We start from the raw sequence: 19,309 nt of genomic DNA on the forward strand, positions 1-19,309 counted from the left end.
GAAGAGCAGTAACAATTATAAAATTAGTTCCTGAATACCTTCAATATCATGAATCTTAGAATAGCACTATATAAGGAAAATCTTAAGTAGCATGAGTTTAACTTGATGAACAACACAGTTAAAATGTAATCGATTGTAGCGGTTATAATACATAGAAGAATATCATATATATAAATCACATCGTATATATCGGTTTTTTTCACATTGAATAACACGACTGGTAAATTTCGCTCTAAATAGCGGTGAGTCTACACTGAGTAAGACCACGATATAGAGCAGTGACTAAATCACAATGTTTCTTACAATTGATCATAAGCTGTAGAAGTCGTAAAATACAAAGTTTATTGCGTGTATCATATTATAATGACGGTTGAAATCAACAGTCACAAAAAGCAAAGTTGCTTGAAATTATCTTTCTAAATAGCGGTGATTCTACGTTGATTAATAGCACAATAAAAAGCAGTTCCATGATCGCGGTGTTTCTAGAATTGATCATTGAGTTACAATGCATAGCCGTCAACTATTATTGCGTAGATCACATTATATTTACGGTTGAAATGAACACTATCCGTGTTTCTTGGTTGATAATCATAAGATGCAGTACTCATAAACATCAAAGTTACATGTGTAGATCATATTATAATGACAGTTGAAATCAACTCTATCACAAAACCGCAAAGTTGCTTAAAAATAGCGGTGATTCAACATTGATTAATACCACAGTAAAAAGCAGTTCATAAATCGTGGTGTTTATACAATTGATCATAGCTTTTCAGGATTTAACCGTCAACTATTATTGCACTGTCGAATGCAGTGAGCTTAGAATTCTTACAAACCCGTATACAGCTGGTAGGTACAAAGAATACACAAAACAGCAATAGGCCAACAGACCTGCATACGGCTGATAGGTACAAAAAAAGATGCTAACACCTAAAAATAAGACCATAATGTCGACTAAAAAACGAATGCCAAACAAATCTGCAGCACAACCAAAAAGTAACCTCATCAATGATTCATAAAGCGAACCTGAACTTTAACCATGCAAAACAAAACGGCAGCTGCACAGAGCCAGAAAACCTGTAGTGCACAACACAAAGCTGCATGAAAACATAGATAAATATTCTATACAGAAACCATTCATTAAGTTTACTATTAGCAAAAATAGTTCAAGAAAACATAGATAAATATTCTATAGAGAAATGCACAAAATAATTCATAGATGGTGAAATCAAAATCTGATTTAAGAGTGAGACTAAACTGATTTCCCTAATTGCTCTATGGCTTTTTCAACTTCAGTCCCATGTTCTTGTAAGCATGAGACATATCCTAATATCCATGTTGCAGCATGTAGTGATGCATAAAACCATCAACCACTCACCATTTTAACCAATTGTTGAAGATTTAGCTAGTGTTGTCTATACAAATCAAATTAGGAAAAGACCTTAAAATAAACTCATACTCAAGCACCCAAACTCATAATTGAATCAATGATTTCTGGAATTTTTTGGTCTCAACACGATGCATATCATAAAAGAAGTTAAAAGTTAACATTAATTTGAGTGTAGAGTGTGACTGCAGATGAAGGTAAGTAGGTAACACCGTAACAATAAATTGATATTCTTTGAAAATAAAAACACAACAATCCATTATCAGTATCAACCAATCCAAATCAAAAGAATTTGATGCTTAAGGAATAATGGCAGAGCCCCATGACCATAACAGTTAGAGATAAACCCAACACATCTCATGCCCTGTTTTGCTGCTAATTACATAAAAGAACTTTTATAATCCTAGAACTCCCTGCCCAAAACTGCATCGAACAATTAAACATTATTTTCAACAAAAATCTGAAATCTAAATGCTAATAACCTGATTTTCTTTAGACCATTCAAGTCATGCCTGCAATTCATTTACAATGCATTGAAAACCATATTAGAGTACTTGCACTCTTGTAGCCATTCTTCATGTTCAAACGCAGTTAAGCATTTGAAACCACTTATGTATGTGTTTTTAAATGCTTCAGAATGTTTTTTTTATATACATGGATAATGTTCTTAAAGAGGAAAGTAGTAAAAGAATTCATGAGCAATGCTCCAATAAGCTTGCCCAACTGTCATAAATAAACTCCAAACAACTTTGCAAATTTAGTGAGTACAAAAACTGATAGAAATTGGACAACAAATTCAAGTTATACAATAGTAGTTTCTCAACCAAATCTTTCCATTTCAAACTTCAAATTTAAAATTACCTCCTGAGATAGAAAGATACATGCAGGCATAAGATACTAATTAATAACCACATGAAAGTATTATTGATATAGTTGATGTATTTTCACATGAACCTTCCCATAATTGCAAGATATGGCTCCATAGCAGCATCACTTACTAAGCTCAACAGGTGATAGTGATGCGGCAGATTTGAAGAATATACCGTTGAAATTATCTGTCCGCAACTGGACAGCCTCAATCGCGAATCATAGTACCTGTGTTGCAGCCATATTGATGTAGAAATAGTGCAACCGGACAACCTCCATCGCACATCCTAGTACCCGTGTTACTGCCATAATGATGTATAAATAGGACGGTCCATAAATAGATATAGATTAAAAGATAACAATTCAATTTGTTGGTGAATTAGGATAGATATAGAACAAATGTACTCTTTTAAAACTTTTAGGGGATATGAATGTACCTTAAATTAAATTTTACAGAAATAAGAAGAAATGGAAAAAAAAAGCTCCAGTGTTACTATATCTTAGAAATCATTGCCACCTTAAGCTTCCAGTGTTGAGTACAGTTTATGCAATTTGATTTAACGGCTGAAACTTTTAAAAGCTCATCTTATTATTACAACATGGCAAGAAACCTCACCCATATAAAATGCAAAGATTAAGGCTATTATACTGTAAAAAATAGGTTCACTTGATGCAAAGTATTAAATGGTCAAAATTTCCCCTATTTATTATTAGAATAAAAAAAAATTGCATATTACATAAATAAGAAGAAATGATCAAACTGTTAACTTGTATTGTTTCCATCTCATTGTACAACTTGTTTATCCTAAGCCAATTCATCAAAATGTCTCATTTACAATAAAAACCTACATACAGAATTCGTTGGTTGTAGTAATAAATATTAAGCATTAGTATTTGAAACCACTGCTATATAAAGGCATAGTTAAACTCAAAGCTTTTGTATTAAAATAAGTTTCCTTGAAACCTAAATTGTGGACAAATTATTAATTTGTAAGGGGAATGTCACATGTGAATGATTTTCCATTCAAAAGGGTGAATTACATGAAGTGAGTCTTCGAATTGAATCAAGAATTTCAACAGAGAGAAAACTACAACTGAAATCAAGTGACTTAAAAACTTTGCAGCCTCCAACATCTTAGTGAAATCAAGAAATGTTGCATTTTGCCAGGGGCAGAAGCCCTGGTAAAATGCTAAAAGCCTTGGCAATTGGACGTTTGCCAGGGTTTTGCCAGGAGCAGAATCACCAGCAAATCTGCTCATCGCAAATTGTCCTGCCAGGGGTTTAGCTCCTGGCAAAATGCGCTCCTGGCATAGGCCCTGGCACAACCCCTGGCAAATTGTTTCTGCATGATTGCAGGCTTTTATGACACATTCTGGTCAATGCAGGCTTTTGCAGACATCACATCAGTCATCTTCAAAACATGCCAGGGACATTGCGAGGGGTTAACCCCTGGCAAATTATGTACGAATTTTTTTTTAAAAAAATGTTTTTTATTTGTTTAAAAAATTAAAATATTAAAATTTAATAATTAAAATAATTTTAAAAAACGTTTTAATTTTTTTTTTCCGAAAAATAATTAAACATTTGGCCAAATGCTATGTTTTAGAAAATCATTTGTGCATCCAAAGAATCAATTTTAACCCATTAGGTGAAAATTGCAAGCAAAAGTATAACATGAAAAGTGTGGAGAAAAGGGTGAAAATTTAATGTTGAGTTCAAGTAAAACTCAAAAAAAAAAAATTAGAACTGCAAATATTATTAATGTGGTGTAGTATCCTGAATCTTGATAGTACTGAAACAATGTACTCCCCTAGGAAAACATACATCAGCATAACATATCAAAGAAAGTAAAACATGGTAGAGTGGTGTAGTATCCTGAATCTTGATAGTACTGAAACAATGTACTCCCCTAGGAAAACATACATCAGCATAACATATCAAAGAAAGTAAAACATGGTAGAGCATACTATCATAGACTTGAACATTCATAAAAGACAAACTAGTATAACATAATCATGATCAATTATACATATAATAATTTAGCATATACCTCAAGACACATTTATTTGTATATTTGCATGTATCAGAATTTTTTTAATCATGTTATCATTGGTTAATTCATCTGCTGAACTAAGATAAAACAGTAAAAAAAGGGCTCTTCAAACATATTGGGGGCAAGTTTAGACCTAAAGCTGTTTCTATCACTTTAGGCGTAATTATCCCATACTTATCAACTTGGCCAAACCAGCTGTCTCTCAGGTCCATCTTCCTCACAAATTCCTCCCTCTCAATCAAGTCTTGAGTGTCCTCAGCCATCTAATTCATTGGCTTTGTTCACGGAAGATTCTTCTACTCACGAATCATCTCCTTCACCACCTATAACTCCTTTAGAAAAAGCCATTCATCCTATGCAGACCATATCAAATTCTAGTATAGTTATACCACATATCCTACACTTTTATTACTACATCGGAACCTACCTCTATCAAGCAAGCCTTAATCTTTTAGCACCATAATGCAGCTATGAAATCTAGGTTTGATGCTTTAATAGCTAATGATAGATGGACTTCAGTGGCCTTTACCTGCTAAAAGATTTTCCATTGGTTACAAGTCGGTAATTTAAGTCAGAAAATGCAGATAAATCCATAAACAAGTACGAAACCAGGCCGGTTCAAAAGGGTTTTAATCAAATTCTAGGTTGCGATAATTTTTTACTTTCTCTGCTGTGAAACAATTACTATTCTGATTTCACTCTATTCGTGTCGCCTTTCACTGGCCTATTCATCACATTGATGATAATAATGCTTTCTTGAATGGTTATATTAAATAGTAGGTCTACAAGTCTAAGCACAAGACTTTTGATTCATAAACTAAACTGTTATATGAAAATCAAATAGAGTCGTGTATGGCCTTGTACAGGCTCCACGGCTTGGAGTGAAAGACTCGTCAAAGATTTACACACACTTTAGTCCAGTTAGTATGATCCATCTCTAATCTAACTCAAAAACATTCCATCTCTAATAAGATTGTGAAGAAAAACGAAAAAAAAGTGTGAACATACAGTATGATGAAATGTAGATGAACATTCCATCTCTAATCTTATTTAGATTAGAGATGAAATGTAGATGAAATAAGATTGTGCTCATCTACATTTCATCTCTAATCTAAATAAGATTGTGAAGAAAAACGAAAAAAAAGGGTAGGTGAACATACAGTTCTAACAAGAGTGAGTGCCTTTTGGCCAGACTGAGCTGAATCTCTTCTTTGCCATAAGTGATGTTCTATCTTACCCCCTTTTTCTTCTTCCCTTTTCTACATTCCACATAAAACAGATTATTCACACAACCAAACACACATTAGAAGAAAAATTACAAAAAGAAAACAAATCAATAACCTACCTATCCTTCTCAACAGAACCTCCACCAACATTCGGACTCAATTTCGACCCGACAACTTTGCAGGAGATACAACTTGTCTGCGATTTAAAACAGAATAATTCAATTTTTCCAAAGCGAAAAAATATGAAACTCAATTATATATGAAATTCGTTTCTGAAGCATTCGTTATACCTTTCTAGTGATACTTATTGCAGATGACAAGAATTTATTCGGTTTAGTCTGCGAGAAAAGAAGATAAGGGTCATATGAATTGTAGTGTAATGTATGATATAATCAATTTTTTTTAATCTAATGATGAAGAAAACAATGTTACCAAGTACTGGGGAAACAATTGAGCTTTCAATTGTTATAGGCATTGCTGTTCTTGTTTAGAGATATGGATGCTATCAGTGTCTGATGCACGCTGCAATTTGGTTATATTATTATTGCGTCTAAGCCTCCGCCATTTTAGTACGCTTTTCCACCATCCACCGTACCTGTTCAACAACAAAATTTCAATATCTCACACAAACTAATTAACTAATTGAACCCTAAATCACAATATCTCACAACTAATTAACTAATCGAACCCTAAATCCTAAGATTCAAATTGAAAATTTCAGAAAACCCTAAAATCAAGGTCCATTACCTTACTGTGTGTAGAGACTCGCGAGTTGAAGAAAGATTGGACAAGATAATACACGAAATCACAGAGAGAATAGCTGAGTTGCAGATCGCGAGTTGAAGGAAAGAGGAGAAGATGAAACATGGAATCGCGAGTTGCAGTCATAGGGAAAAAGAGACTCCAATGGATTGTGGTGGTGTGAAATCGTATGAGTCTGGAATATGAGAGGAGGAGAAAAATTAGGTTAGAGAGAAGTTAGAGAGAAGTGTGTAATTGGATTGTGGGAGAGATAAACGTGTGGTGTGTGGTTGCTTCAATAGAAAAATAAAAATGAACCACGTCTGGAGGAGAAGAAGATAGAGGGCGTTTGGAGGAAGAAGAACCACGTCTGGTTTCAACCATGGTTGATTGAGAGGTTCTTATTGGTTGGGTCAGTATTCGGCGAGATTGATGAGAAAGAGAGAAAGAAAACACAACAAAGTTATGTTATATTGTTATGATGATATTCTCCTCCTTCCAAATGTAAATAAGAGAGTGAAAAGTAAACAAATCCCCTGCAACTTACTGCCACTTCCATGTGCTCTTGTCTCCATTTAAATTTCAATTTTCCCACTTTACATTTTGCCAGGGGTTATTTCAATTTGTGAGGAGCAAACCCCTGTTTCATGAGAATCGGGTCCCACGTCATTTTCCCAGGGGCATCCCTGGCATTGCTCCTGGCAAATTTGCCAGGAGTTGTTGCTCCTGGCATAGTTTCCTGGCTAATTGCACTTTTTCTTGTAGTAGCTGGTCTGAATCTCGCAAAATTGGATATTTGAAAATTACTTGAACAAATAAAATTGTGGACAGATAAATTATTTGAAAAATTGGATATTTGAAAATTACCAAGTTATACGCAGATAAAATGCCAATCTAAAGTTACATAAGAAAATATGCAAACTGTGGAAATATTACTAATTTGAAAGGGGACTGGAGCAAAATATGAGTTCTTGTATATGACTGCTCACTTTCCCAAGATTCATGATCCGAACCAAGATTCATAATCTATAATTTTCTTCTTTCCCCCAATTGTGCCTTTATGTTTACCTGCTATAACAACAGAACAATTGAAAACTCAATGAAACAACATTATTCATAAAAACAAAAACAAAAAACTAAAAAGTCTAATGAAAAATAGAGATTACCTAATATATTAGATTAGTTTTATCATACTTCTGATCAAATTAGTAACCTTCATAATGCCTAAAGAAAAGAAAACAAAACAAAAATAATCAAACAATTTGGGGTTGCTAATGAATAATCTAATTAAACAAATCAAATTAGAAAAATCCCATGTAGAGACATTTTCTATAGTGTATCTAAATTCCATTTTAAAAGGATGAGATGTTTAGAAACTTTAGCAATCCAAAATTGATCATTTAGGGAAGAAAGTATCTACACAACTAAAAAACAATCTGAATAATGAATAAACAAACAAAATCTTATTGAACCTAATCGAACCTCCTTCTTAAGCAATATGCTATGTTGTAGCAACTCTCTTTACAAAAAAAAAAAAAAAAGATTATAAATAAGGATTAAAAATGAATGAAAATAAGGGATGATGAAACAGGGAGGTAAACCATGAAAGAGAACCCTAGAAAAAATCACAAAATCTTTTTGATAACCATAAAAGAAATTGGAATTGTGAACAAAAATAAAAAACAAAACTCCCCTAAATTCTTACTGTAGATTAAATTCTTGATGGATGAATTGGAGAGAGAGACAGAGAGAAAGTTGATGCATGTTCTTGCCCTTCCGGTGAGAAGCGGCAATGTTTTTGCAGACAGCGGAAGCTTCGAAGTCGGAGTGAGAGACAACATCGATGGCTTTGGATCACCAGCAACAATGAATTTGGTTATCTTCATCCTGATACAGTTTTCTAGATCCACTTGTGATGAATAATCAATGAGGACGTATTTGAGGATATAACCATATTGATTGATACAAATGTAGAGGCAAAAATTTAGAGGAAGAAAGGAAGAATCGTGAGTGGTGGGAGTGATGTTTATTGGGAATAGATGCATGTATTTATTGTCTTATTGAATACTTTGGGAGGGATGACTACCCTCATTCCGTTTAGCACCAGAATGTTCAGAATGATTAACCGTCTGATGGGATGACGTTTAAATAGCTAAACGGCTGAGGGCAGGGACCTCTCATTGGGCTTAGCTAAATGGTCCAACCCATCACGGTCAATTTAGAAAGAATAGCTCAATCACACATATTCATCAACTAATTAGTGCTTAACACAATAGACCATAATTTATATTATGACATTAACTTATAATAGTTGATTATTGTCGATCCATAATGGATTAATTAAATAATTAATCCAACATAATTGGCTGCAAACGCAAATTGATTTAAATTATACATTTGATTGATTGATTGATTTAAATTATAAAGTTTCAAGTTCACAAACGAAGAATGAAGATGCAGATGCAGTAAAGTAAAGTAATTGCCACCATTTATTTAAGAATCGTTCCTTTTTCTATAAATTTTATTGAGAGTATTTTAATTATTCAATGATGGTTGGAATACTAAAATCAATTCTCATACATGCAATCCTACCCATTGAATCAAACCTATCGACAATACCCCTAAATTCACACACGAAAAATAAAGATGCAGATGCCCGTTTTATAACACGATGTATCAAAATCAGATACAAGGTTATGTTAATTTTGTGGAACACGATGTATCAAAATCAGATATAAGGTTTATGTTAAAAAAATTACATGCTAGCTAGTGCTTGTTTCGTGTGAAGGATAAACAAACGTAAAACAATTTAAAAACCGTGAAACATTTCTTCTTTTGTATGGTAATATATGGTGCAGGATGTATCATTGTGAAGAAGATGATCTCGTTTAGGAAACAAAAGGATTTTTAGGAAAGGAGATATGGTATACAGAATGCCCACATTAAAATTTTGATGAATAATTATTGACCTTTAGATTAAAAGAAATTAACGCTTAAGATTTGGTGTCAACGAATCCGTTAACACCTGGTGCGGATCCTAACTATATATATATATATATATATATATATATATATATATATATATATATATATATATATATATATATATATATATATATATATATATATAGAGGATGTATAATATGAGAATGACTATCTTATATGAGAATGATGAGAATGATTCTGAACCATTGGATTAAAAATAAATGGTTAAGATTAAAAAGTCACATATGTACCTCACCTTATTAGATCAATTCTCATAAACTCATTTCCCTTTTCATCTTCTTCTTCCCACAATCATTACTCCCATAAATATGATTTAAATTAGAGATTCAATCCTAGGATTTTACATTATAAACTTCCTAGGTTCTTTCTCTCTCACCTGAAGGTTTAAATCATCACTCCCAATCTCAATCTCAGACTCTCGTTCTTTTTTTTTCTTTGTTTTTTGTAAAAATACAAGATTCCTTTTTTAATATAAATTATAGTATGTGATAGTTACATTTTTTTTTTTAAGGAATGTGATAATTACATCTTGTAATCACTGTTATATACTGAAAAAATAATTTGTGAGTCTCTGATTATATAAGATAGTCATTCACTCGTGTGAATTGTTTAAATCAAAGGGTTTATTTAAATCATATTTATGGGAGTGTCAAATGGTTTAAATCATATTTGTGGGAGTGATGTGGGAAGAAGATGAAAAGGGAAATGAGTTTATGATAATTGATGTAATAAGATGAGGTATATATGTGACTTTTTAATCTTAACCATTTATTTTTCATCAAATGGTTCAGGATCATTCTCATCATTCTCATATAAGATAGTCATTCTCATACTATACATCCTCTCTATATATATATATATATGGGTTTTGTTACAAACCACCCTTTGGTGGTGTCTTTTAACAAGTTGTTTTATCTTGGTTTTCGGATGTCAAACATTGATTATGTTTGAACCTTTTAAACCGGTGATATCTCATTTTTTCTTGGGAAGGGAAAAAAGTAAGCAAAACCCTTGAGAATCGAGGTCCGGGAGTTGTTTTCGCTACGGGAAGGTATTAGGCACCCATAACGACTATAGTATCCTATAGGAACCGTCTTTAATTTCTACGCGCGCGCTTTATTTTTAAATGCTATTTGAAAATGATATTTACACCTAAGAGTTTTCTAAGCGAAGAATTGGAGGGAGAAGAAAGTTTTTGAATTTTTATTTTATTTGAATTGAAGGAATTTTGTCCTTGCCTACGTACCCGTTTAAGGGATCAAATCCACCGTAGTTCTCTTCCAAAAATGTTTTTGTTTTTGTTGGTTGATTTTAAGTTTGAAAATTGGAATTTTGAAGAATGAGAGGGAGAGGCCTCAAGGGCATGAGAACTTAATAAAAAGTGAGGTTTGATTAGTTATTTTGGAAAAGAACTCTAAGTTTGATTAAGATTCATTGAGGTTTGATTAAGAAAATAGAAAAGAGAATCAATGGGATTTTGATCCCAAGGTTTATTAGGAAAAAGATTTGAGTGATGTTTGTTCAAGTTTTTTTTGGAAAATTGATTTTTCTAAGCGTAAATCCTAAGCATTCGTCTAAACATACAATCCTAGACATACATCTAAACATGCATATCCTAAGCATATATCTAAAGTGATGTGTGTGCATGTGTCGGTGCTTGTGTCGGTGTACATCATTAGAGTCCATTGTCCTTTACATCATGCCCTAGATACATTCTATGGTCTTGCAAGAAATCTAAAGGCATAAAGTAAAATATTACAAAATTCCTAAGTTTTACATTCTAACTTTTGCATGAAAGTTAAAGTGTAAGAAAGTAAAGGATGAAAATGTGAGATGGAAGATGAAATGCTCATGATGTATGAAACAATGAACAAATGGTTAGTGATATAAGGCAAGGAGATAGAGATATAGGTAGGTAAGATAGCACTAGCAAAGTGACAAAACTTGGCAAGACAAGTAGAAAAATAAGTCTAAAACTTTACCATGATATCAAGACAAGCATATGACCTATAATTCCCACACCATGACAATTTTCTAAAGGTCTTATTACAATCAATGATGTGAGGATTATAAGGACACAATCAAGTCCAAAATTATGATATGTTTAGACATATTTGGCACTTTATCTTCACAAACAAACATTAAGTTGCCTTGTAAAGCAAGTAATCAACCACACATATTCACATACAGCAAAAACACATCCAAACAGTGACAAATCAATCCCCAATCCACATATCCTAACTCACAAGCATACACTAAAAATTGGAATCAAAATTATGCATATTTTCACATGTTTTTAACCTAACATTCAAGAAATGAAGCAACACACAACACATTATTATTTTTTTTTATCCATTTTTATATGTCAAAATATCCTAAGAGACAAGTTTCAAGTGTCAAAAATAGTTGTAAGGACATTCATAAAAATTTTAGAAGTTTTAACAAGATTTTAACAAAATTAAAGGCACTAAACTAAACAAGAAGTCAACAATTTCACATATATTTCCTAACCATTATTAGCACATAAAAACACCAAGAATCCATAAAAAATATCAAGGAAACATTAGGAAATATTTTTAGGAGTTTTCTCATGTATTTTTGAAGCAAACAGGGGTGTGGTGAACAACATATAGTGTTGAAATAGCACGAAAATAAGCATAAAACGAAACATCAACAGAAATAGGCCCAAGCCCAATGGGAAAATGGATCCTGGACTATCCAAACGTATCAGGGACGTTGGATTGATCCAGGATCCTCAAACCCTAGATCAAACGGTTACAAATATGCAGCACACCATAAGATGGTTCAGGCACATGGGAACAAGGCATCTGGACCATCCTCGTGGAGAACCAAAGATCCAACGATGGAGATTGAGAAGTGGAATGAACCAAACTGAACCAGACCGGTTCATGTGTCTATATAAACACAATGAAACCGGTCCAGTTCATTTCTTTCTTCCCTTTCTCTCACTACAACGTTTTTAGAGAGAGATGCTCTGCAATCTCTCTTCATCTTCTCCGATGAACACAACGGCGGAGGTGTGGTGGTTCGCCGGCGGCGCCACCACACCTGAACATTTTTCGAAACTTTTTGCATGATTGTGTTCATCTGAGTCTCCTCTTTACGATTCTGGAACTAATTTCTTGAAACACATCTTAAATTCGAACAGATCTACGTTCGAATCTTACGTTCTAGGGTTTTGAAAAAGTTTTCTAATCTTCTTGGAATCAAACCCTAACTTGACCTATTTTCTGTGCTGATGACGAATTTAAGCTTTGATTCGAAAAATAAACGGTGAATCTACATGATTTTGTGTTTTAGGGTTTCGGTTTTCAACTTGTTCGAATCTTTTCAAGCTTTTCATTTGGATTCACCGTTCATTTTTCAACACGAGCCTTCGATGATGAATATAACCAAAAACGAGAAGGTCTTACGTGTTTACCTGGATTTGTTTGGAGGTTCGAACAAATAGATCCTTGCGAGCCTTTGATTCCTCTGGTAAGCTTCGAAACCGAAAATAAATCGGTGCTTGATCTTCTTCTTCTTTGAACTGGTTTGATTTTGCTTCAATCCCCTTCTTCTCACTCTTTCTTGCTTCTGTGATCGTTCGAATTCGTTGCTTAAGTAACGGATTTGAGCTTCGAATTGCAGAAGTCACGGTTCGATGATGAAGATTCCTCAGTGAATCTATGAGAACTGTTGTGAATTCACTCCAATTGGTTGAAAAAGTTGTTACTGGGAAGTTAGGGTTCAACGAAGAAGATGAAGATTCATCTTCGTTCTTGATGGATTTTGTTGTTTGATTCTGTTAGAGGAGAGAGAAAATGTGTGAATTGTTTGTGGTGATGTGGCTCGTAGTGATTGATTCTGACATTGCATTGATGAGTTGGCCTCTATTTATAGGCCAACTGTGATACTCTGGACCAATGGACTTGTGACACCTGTACTGGACTTGTGTGAATTCGGCCTTGCTGGAAATTGATGAAAGGGACTTTCTGCAAAAATTAAAAATTACAAGGACCTGTCTGCAAAAATAATAAAAAGGACTGAAAAATAAACTTGGGCAAAAAAGGACTTAGTTGTAATTGACCAAAAAAATAAAATAAAAGTTTGAACTAAGAAAGGAAAAAGGGACTAAAGTGCAATTTTAAAAGTTTAAAGGACTGAAATGCAATTTTTGGGAACTTTTGGGACTAAAATGAAAAAAAAAATAATAAAATTGAATTAAAAAAAATGTAATTTGAAATAAACGTAAAGGGAAACGATTAAAAATGACAAACGGACTAAAACGAACCAACTACTTAAAGTTAAATGAGGTACTTTAAAGTAACCTCTCTCTGTCAAAATTTCGTGTGAAAAGACCAAAATGCCCTTGGAGACTAAATTGACCTAAAATGTCTCAGATGCAATTTCAAAATGGATTTTTAACAGGAAATTAAAGCAAGAATTTATTTAAACCAATTTAAAAGACTCAGAGACAATTTTTAGAATTCAAACAGAGTTTTAACACATGAAAGGACTAAAATGCCCCTAGGGGCTAAACTGACTCAAAATGACTTCAAATGCAATTTTTGAAATGGGTTTTGACATAGAATGGGAACAAAGACTTACTCAAACTATTTGAAAGGACTCAAACTATTTTTCAAAGACTGAAAGAAATTTCAACATAGGAAATGACTAAAATACCCTTTTTCATGAATTTTGCAAGTAATATTGAAATAAAATGCAAAGAGAGATGTAATTGATCAGAGACACACCAAATGACTTGAAATACAAGAAAAGAAGAATTGAGTTAGTATTTTTAGGTCCAAAATTAGGGTATAACAGCTGCCCCTATTTAAGTTTCTTTGTCCGGAGAGTCAAGAGACGAAGTCTTTGATTTGACGGGACGAAGATACTTAAATATTAACATTTGCACTGTTTTTGGACATAAAAATACGTTCTTAGATTTTCAAAAATATGAATGCCATGCAATACTTTGATTATGAATGCAAGACAAACGACTGGAGTCTATGGAGCATGTCATGTCACTGGGGATCCAGGTAGACATTGACAGGGTAGACAAACCAGGGGATAGAAGATAAGGTACAAGCTGTCCTTTGGATCGAACTAGCCACTTGACCAAGGAATACAAAACCAGAGATAGGTGCGAGTTGTTCTTGGGATCGAACTTGGCACTTGACTGGAAACATAGACATATAGGCAGATACAAGCTGTTCTTTGGATCGAACTTGACACTTGGTTGAAAATACAAACAGAAGGTAGGCACAAACTGTTCTTTGGATCGAACTGGCTGTTTGGCTGGAGATATAGACGAAACGGGTAGATACAAACTGTTCTTTGGATCGAACTTGCCGCTGGATCATCACCACATCATGTAGGTGGGTGCAAACTGTTCTTTGGATCGAACTTGTCGTTTGACTGATAACAAGGCATAAGCCGGGTACAAACTGTTCTTTGGATCGAACTTGTCGCTTGTCCGGAAGTATAGGTACATAAGCAGGTATAAGTTGTTCTTTGGATCGAACTAGTCACTTGACCAGTAGCGAGATACAAACTGGAAGTTGGATTTAGAAAGATACAAATTGAGAGTAAGTTGATATTGATTTGATTTGGAGATTGACATGACCATTTTGTTGGCCCTGAAGCAAACTGAGAGTGGATTAACATTGACATAGACATTGAATTGAAAGTTTGAGATTGAAAGAGAGATTGAAAGTTGAGATTGAGCAGAGACATAGACATAGACATTGAATTGAGAGTTTGAAACTGAATTGAATTGGAAATTGAAATTGATTGAAATTGAATTGAATTGGAGATTGAAATTGAATTGAGTTAAATTGACATTGAGACTGGATTGAAGGTTGAAATTGAATTGTATTTGACAGTTGAAATTGAAATTGTGATTGGATTGAAATTGGAGATTGAAATTGAATTTGACAGTTGAAATTTGGATTGAATTGAGATTAAAGTTGGTTTGAAAGTTGGATTTTGAAATTGAGTTTGACAGTTGAAATTTGGACGGAATTGAAATTGAAATTGGATTGAAATTGGAAATTAAATTGAACTTGACAGTTGAAATTTGGAAATGCAATATGTATGTATGGTATAACAAGATTATTGAATGTATGAGCACATAAAATGCATGATTATGCATGTATGAATGCGTGAAATGCATGATTGGTCTGTAATTTGACAAGAAAGTTTCGCAGAGATAGACAAAACATTGGAAAATTGGGGCACGTAGTGGCTCGTGCTGCAACATATTCACAGGGGAAAACCTCTTTGGAGAGACCGTCGTTGAAAGACGTATCAAAACCATGGCTGAGGGCAATAAAACTTGTAGAGGAAGTAGCCTTGGAAGATTCTTGGATACAGATCGCCGTTGCTAGGCGTGTCAGTGCTGGGTAAACATTGGGTGTTCGCATCTGTGGTCAATGCTTTTATATTCTTTTCATTTTTCATTTTCCAATCCCATTTTGCCTGAACCGCCCTTTCGGGTTTTCGATTCACCGGGGAGTAAGATTCTTTTCATTACCCCATTTTTGCCTGGATTGCCTTCATAGGTTGTCAATCAGCGGGGTGCTCATTTTTGCCTAAGCCGCCCTTTCGGGTTTTCAACTTAGCGAGCTTTTCATTTTCATTTTTTTTTGATTTTTTCATTCTGTTTTTCATTCTCGCCATTGACCACAGATCATCCTGGGGAGTAACCTGCTTGTAACTTGTATTGAGATAGACATTGACATTCATTTATTCATGCATGTTTCATTGAAATGTACCCTATTGCTCAAGTTTGTTTTCAAAATAGATAGGAAAAGATGTTTCAATTTTCAGAAATGTTGGTTTCAGACATTGACATCATCAAATAGAAAGAAAGTATTTTGTATATAACATTGAAAGTAGAAAGAAAGGTAGAGTTTCAAACAAAAGCACAGGCTCAACTTGATGTATAAGAGTGAGAGTTAGCCAAAGGCATGACTTCACGGATTTACAAAGCTTGGAAAATGGTAATTTTATTGGTTGGTGATACATTGAACACGATGACCACTATATTTCATAGAAATTTTGAATTCACAAGTACAGAAGCTTCTGATGAAGACGATCATTGACAGTTGTAGATGCCCCAAGGGGTGATGGTGATTTGCCGGATATAGTTACTTGTCTTTTATCAACCTCATTTTTGCATGAACCGCCCTTTCGGGTTTTCGGCTCATCGAGGCGCTCATTCTTGCCTGAGTTGCGTACAATCTCAACGAGCTTTTTCACATTCATTTTTTGTCCCTAACTTTTGCCTGGATCGCCCTTTCGGGTTTTCGATCCACCGGGAAGCGCATTTTTGCCTAGGCCGCCCTTTCGGGTTTTCGACCTACCACGCTGTTCTTTTCTTTCTAGACAAAGTATTTCTTGACTATATCGGCATTAACAGGATTTGGGAGTTCAACACCATCCATGTGTGTAAGAATCAAAGCACCACCAGAGAAAGCCTTCTTGACAACATAAGGACCTTCATAGTTAGGTGTCCACTTGCCCCTTGGGTCGGGTTGCTGACTTATCCTTCTTTTCAATACAAGTTCGCCTTCCTTGAATTCTCGAGGTCGGACATCTTGTCAAAAGCATTCTTCATTCGCACTTGATACAACTGTCCATGAGTCATAGCATCCATACGTTTCTCTTCAATCAAATTCAACTGGTCATACCGACTTTGACACCATTCAGCCTCAGTTAATTTTGCTTCCATGATTACTCGAAGGGATGGAATCTCCACTTCCAGAGGGAGAACTGCTTCCATACCATACACCAAAGAGAAAGGAGTTGCCCCGGTTGAACTACGCACTGTAGTACGGTAACCATGCAAGGCAAACGGTAGCATTTCATGCCAGTCTTTGTAAGTAGTGACCATCTTCTGAACGATCTTCTTGATGTTCTTGTTAGCGGCCTCAACTGCACCATTCATCTGAGGTCTATAAGGAGAAGAGTTGTGATGTTCGATTTTGAATTCTTCACATAAAGCTTGCATCATGCTATTGTTCAGATTGGAGCCATTGTCAGTGATAATTTTGTTGGGAACACCGTATCGACAGATGATGTTATTCTTGATGAACTTCACAACCACTTGCTTGGTCACATTTGCATAGGAAGCAGCTTCAACCCACTTGGTGAAGTAGTCAATTGCCACTAGAATGAAACGATGTCCGTTGGAAGCCATTGGTTCAATTCTTCCGATCATGTCAATGCCCCACATAGAGAAAGGCCATGGGGAAGATATAACATTGAGAGCGTGTGGAGGCGCATGAATCTTGTCAGCATAGATTTGACATTTGTGGCACCTTTTAGCATGTTTGTGGCAGTCACGCTCCATAGTTATCCAGTAATAGCCGGCTCTTAACAGTTTTCTTGACATGGTATGACCCGAAGCGTGGGTCCCAAAGGTACCGTCATGTACATCATGCATCAATTTCTCAGCTTCTTGTTTATCAACACATCTCAACAAGACCGTGTCATAGTTCCTCTTGTATAGAATTTCTCCGTCCAGAAGGAATTTGCTAGCCCATCTTCTCAATGTCTTTTTATCCCTGTTGGAAGCACCAGGTGGATATTCATGATTTTGCAAGAATTGTTTGATGTTGTAATACCAAGGCCTTTTATCATTCACATCTTCATCAGCCTGATCCGGCACATTTTCAATGGTGAACACATGAACGGGTCTATCAAGACGCTGCACTTTGATTACGGGCACATCATTCCAATGATTGACACGGAACATGGAAGACAAGGTAGCAAGAGCGTCAGCCATCTGATTTTCATCCCGAGGGATGTGGTGCAGCTCAACCTTTGTAAAGTATGTCAACAGACGTCTTGCATAGTCACGGTAAGGGATCAGCTTCTCATGATAAGTCTCCCATTCACCCTTTATCTGATTAATAACAAGTGCAGAATCTTCATAGATGTCAAGGTGCTTAATTCTCAGATCAAGGGCTTCTTCAATGCCCAAGATGCATGCTTCATATTCAGCTATGTTGTTTGTGCATTCAAAGGTTATTCGAGCGGTGAAAGGAATGTGGTGCCCCTGCGGAGTTACAATGATGGCCCCAATTCCTTTACCATAAGCATTAACAGCACCATCAAACACCAATCCCCATTTGCTATTGGGGTCCGGCCCTTCATTGATCAGTGGCTCTTCACAGTCCTTTGCTTTCAGATACATAATCTCTTCATCAGGGAAATCAAACTTAATCGGCTGGTAATCATCAAGAGGTTGACAAGCAAGATGCTCAGCAAGGACACTTCCTTTGATTGCTTTCTGAGCTTTGTACACAATATCATATTCAGACAACAACATCTGCCAACGTGCAATCTTTCCAGTAACAGCAGGCTTTTCAAAGATGTACTTGATTGGATCCATTCGGGATATCAACCAAGTTGTATGATTCACCATATAATGACGCAGGCGTTTGGCAGCCCAAGCTAAAGCACAACAAGTCTTTTCAAGCATTGTATACCGAGTCTCACAGTCGGTGAACTTCTTGCTCAGATAGTAGATAGCATGCTCTTTCTTACCAGTCTCATCTTGTTGGCCGAGAACACAACCCACAAAATCATCTAACACTGACAGATACATAATCAAAGGCCTTCCTTCCACTGGCGGGACAAGGATAGGTGGCTCTAACAGGTATTCTTTAATGCTATCAAAAGCTTCCTGACATTCATCATTCCATACAACAGGCTGATTCTTTCTGAGCAATTTGAAAATTGGACCACAAGTAGTAGTCATGTGAGATATGAATCTTGAAATATAATTCAGACGTTCGAGGAAACCTCTGACTTGCTTCTCAGTTTGAGGGGCCGGCATCTCTCTGATGGCTCGGACTTTGTCGGGATCAACTTCAATGCCTCTTTGGCTGACAATGAAGCCTAGCAACTTTCCAGATCTTACACCGAATGTGCACTTGTTAGGATTCAACCGCAGCTTGTACTTTCTCAATCTTTCAAACATCTTTTTCAAATACACAACATGCTGCTCCTCATCA

The 19,309-nt window shown here is 35.2% G+C and overlaps 1 protein-coding gene and 1 long non-coding RNA gene across 2 annotated transcripts; both read right to left on the reverse strand.

Annotated features, from left to right (window-relative positions):
• Positions 1 to 4,624: 4,624 nt before the first annotated feature.
• LOC146958746 (uncharacterized) lies at positions 4,625 to 5,899 on the reverse strand (the record flags this gene model as incomplete). The annotated part of the gene is made up of 4 exons (XM_085752542.1): positions 4,625 to 4,840; positions 5,469 to 5,562; positions 5,654 to 5,730; positions 5,825 to 5,899. Coding segments are annotated over 4 exons (327 nt in total), but the record flags the coding sequence as incomplete, so codon positions are not given.
• A 1,219-nt stretch (positions 5,900 to 7,118) lies between these two features.
• Positions 7,119 to 8,296, reverse strand: LOC146958747 (uncharacterized). Its single transcript, XR_015024722.1, has 3 exons — positions 7,981 to 8,296; positions 7,442 to 7,499; positions 7,119 to 7,343 (listed from the first exon to the last, which is right to left on the reverse strand). It is a non-coding gene; the product is annotated as an uncharacterized LOC146958747 (long non-coding RNA).
• Positions 8,297 to 19,309: the final 11,013 nt, after the last annotated feature.

This window comes from Medicago sativa, chromosome 1, assembly GCF_051527215.1.
Source record: "Medicago sativa cultivar Bolivia chromosome 1, Bolivia_mono, whole genome shotgun sequence".
In the NCBI taxonomy this organism is placed as follows: Eukaryota; Viridiplantae; Streptophyta; class Magnoliopsida; order Fabales; family Fabaceae; genus Medicago; species Medicago sativa.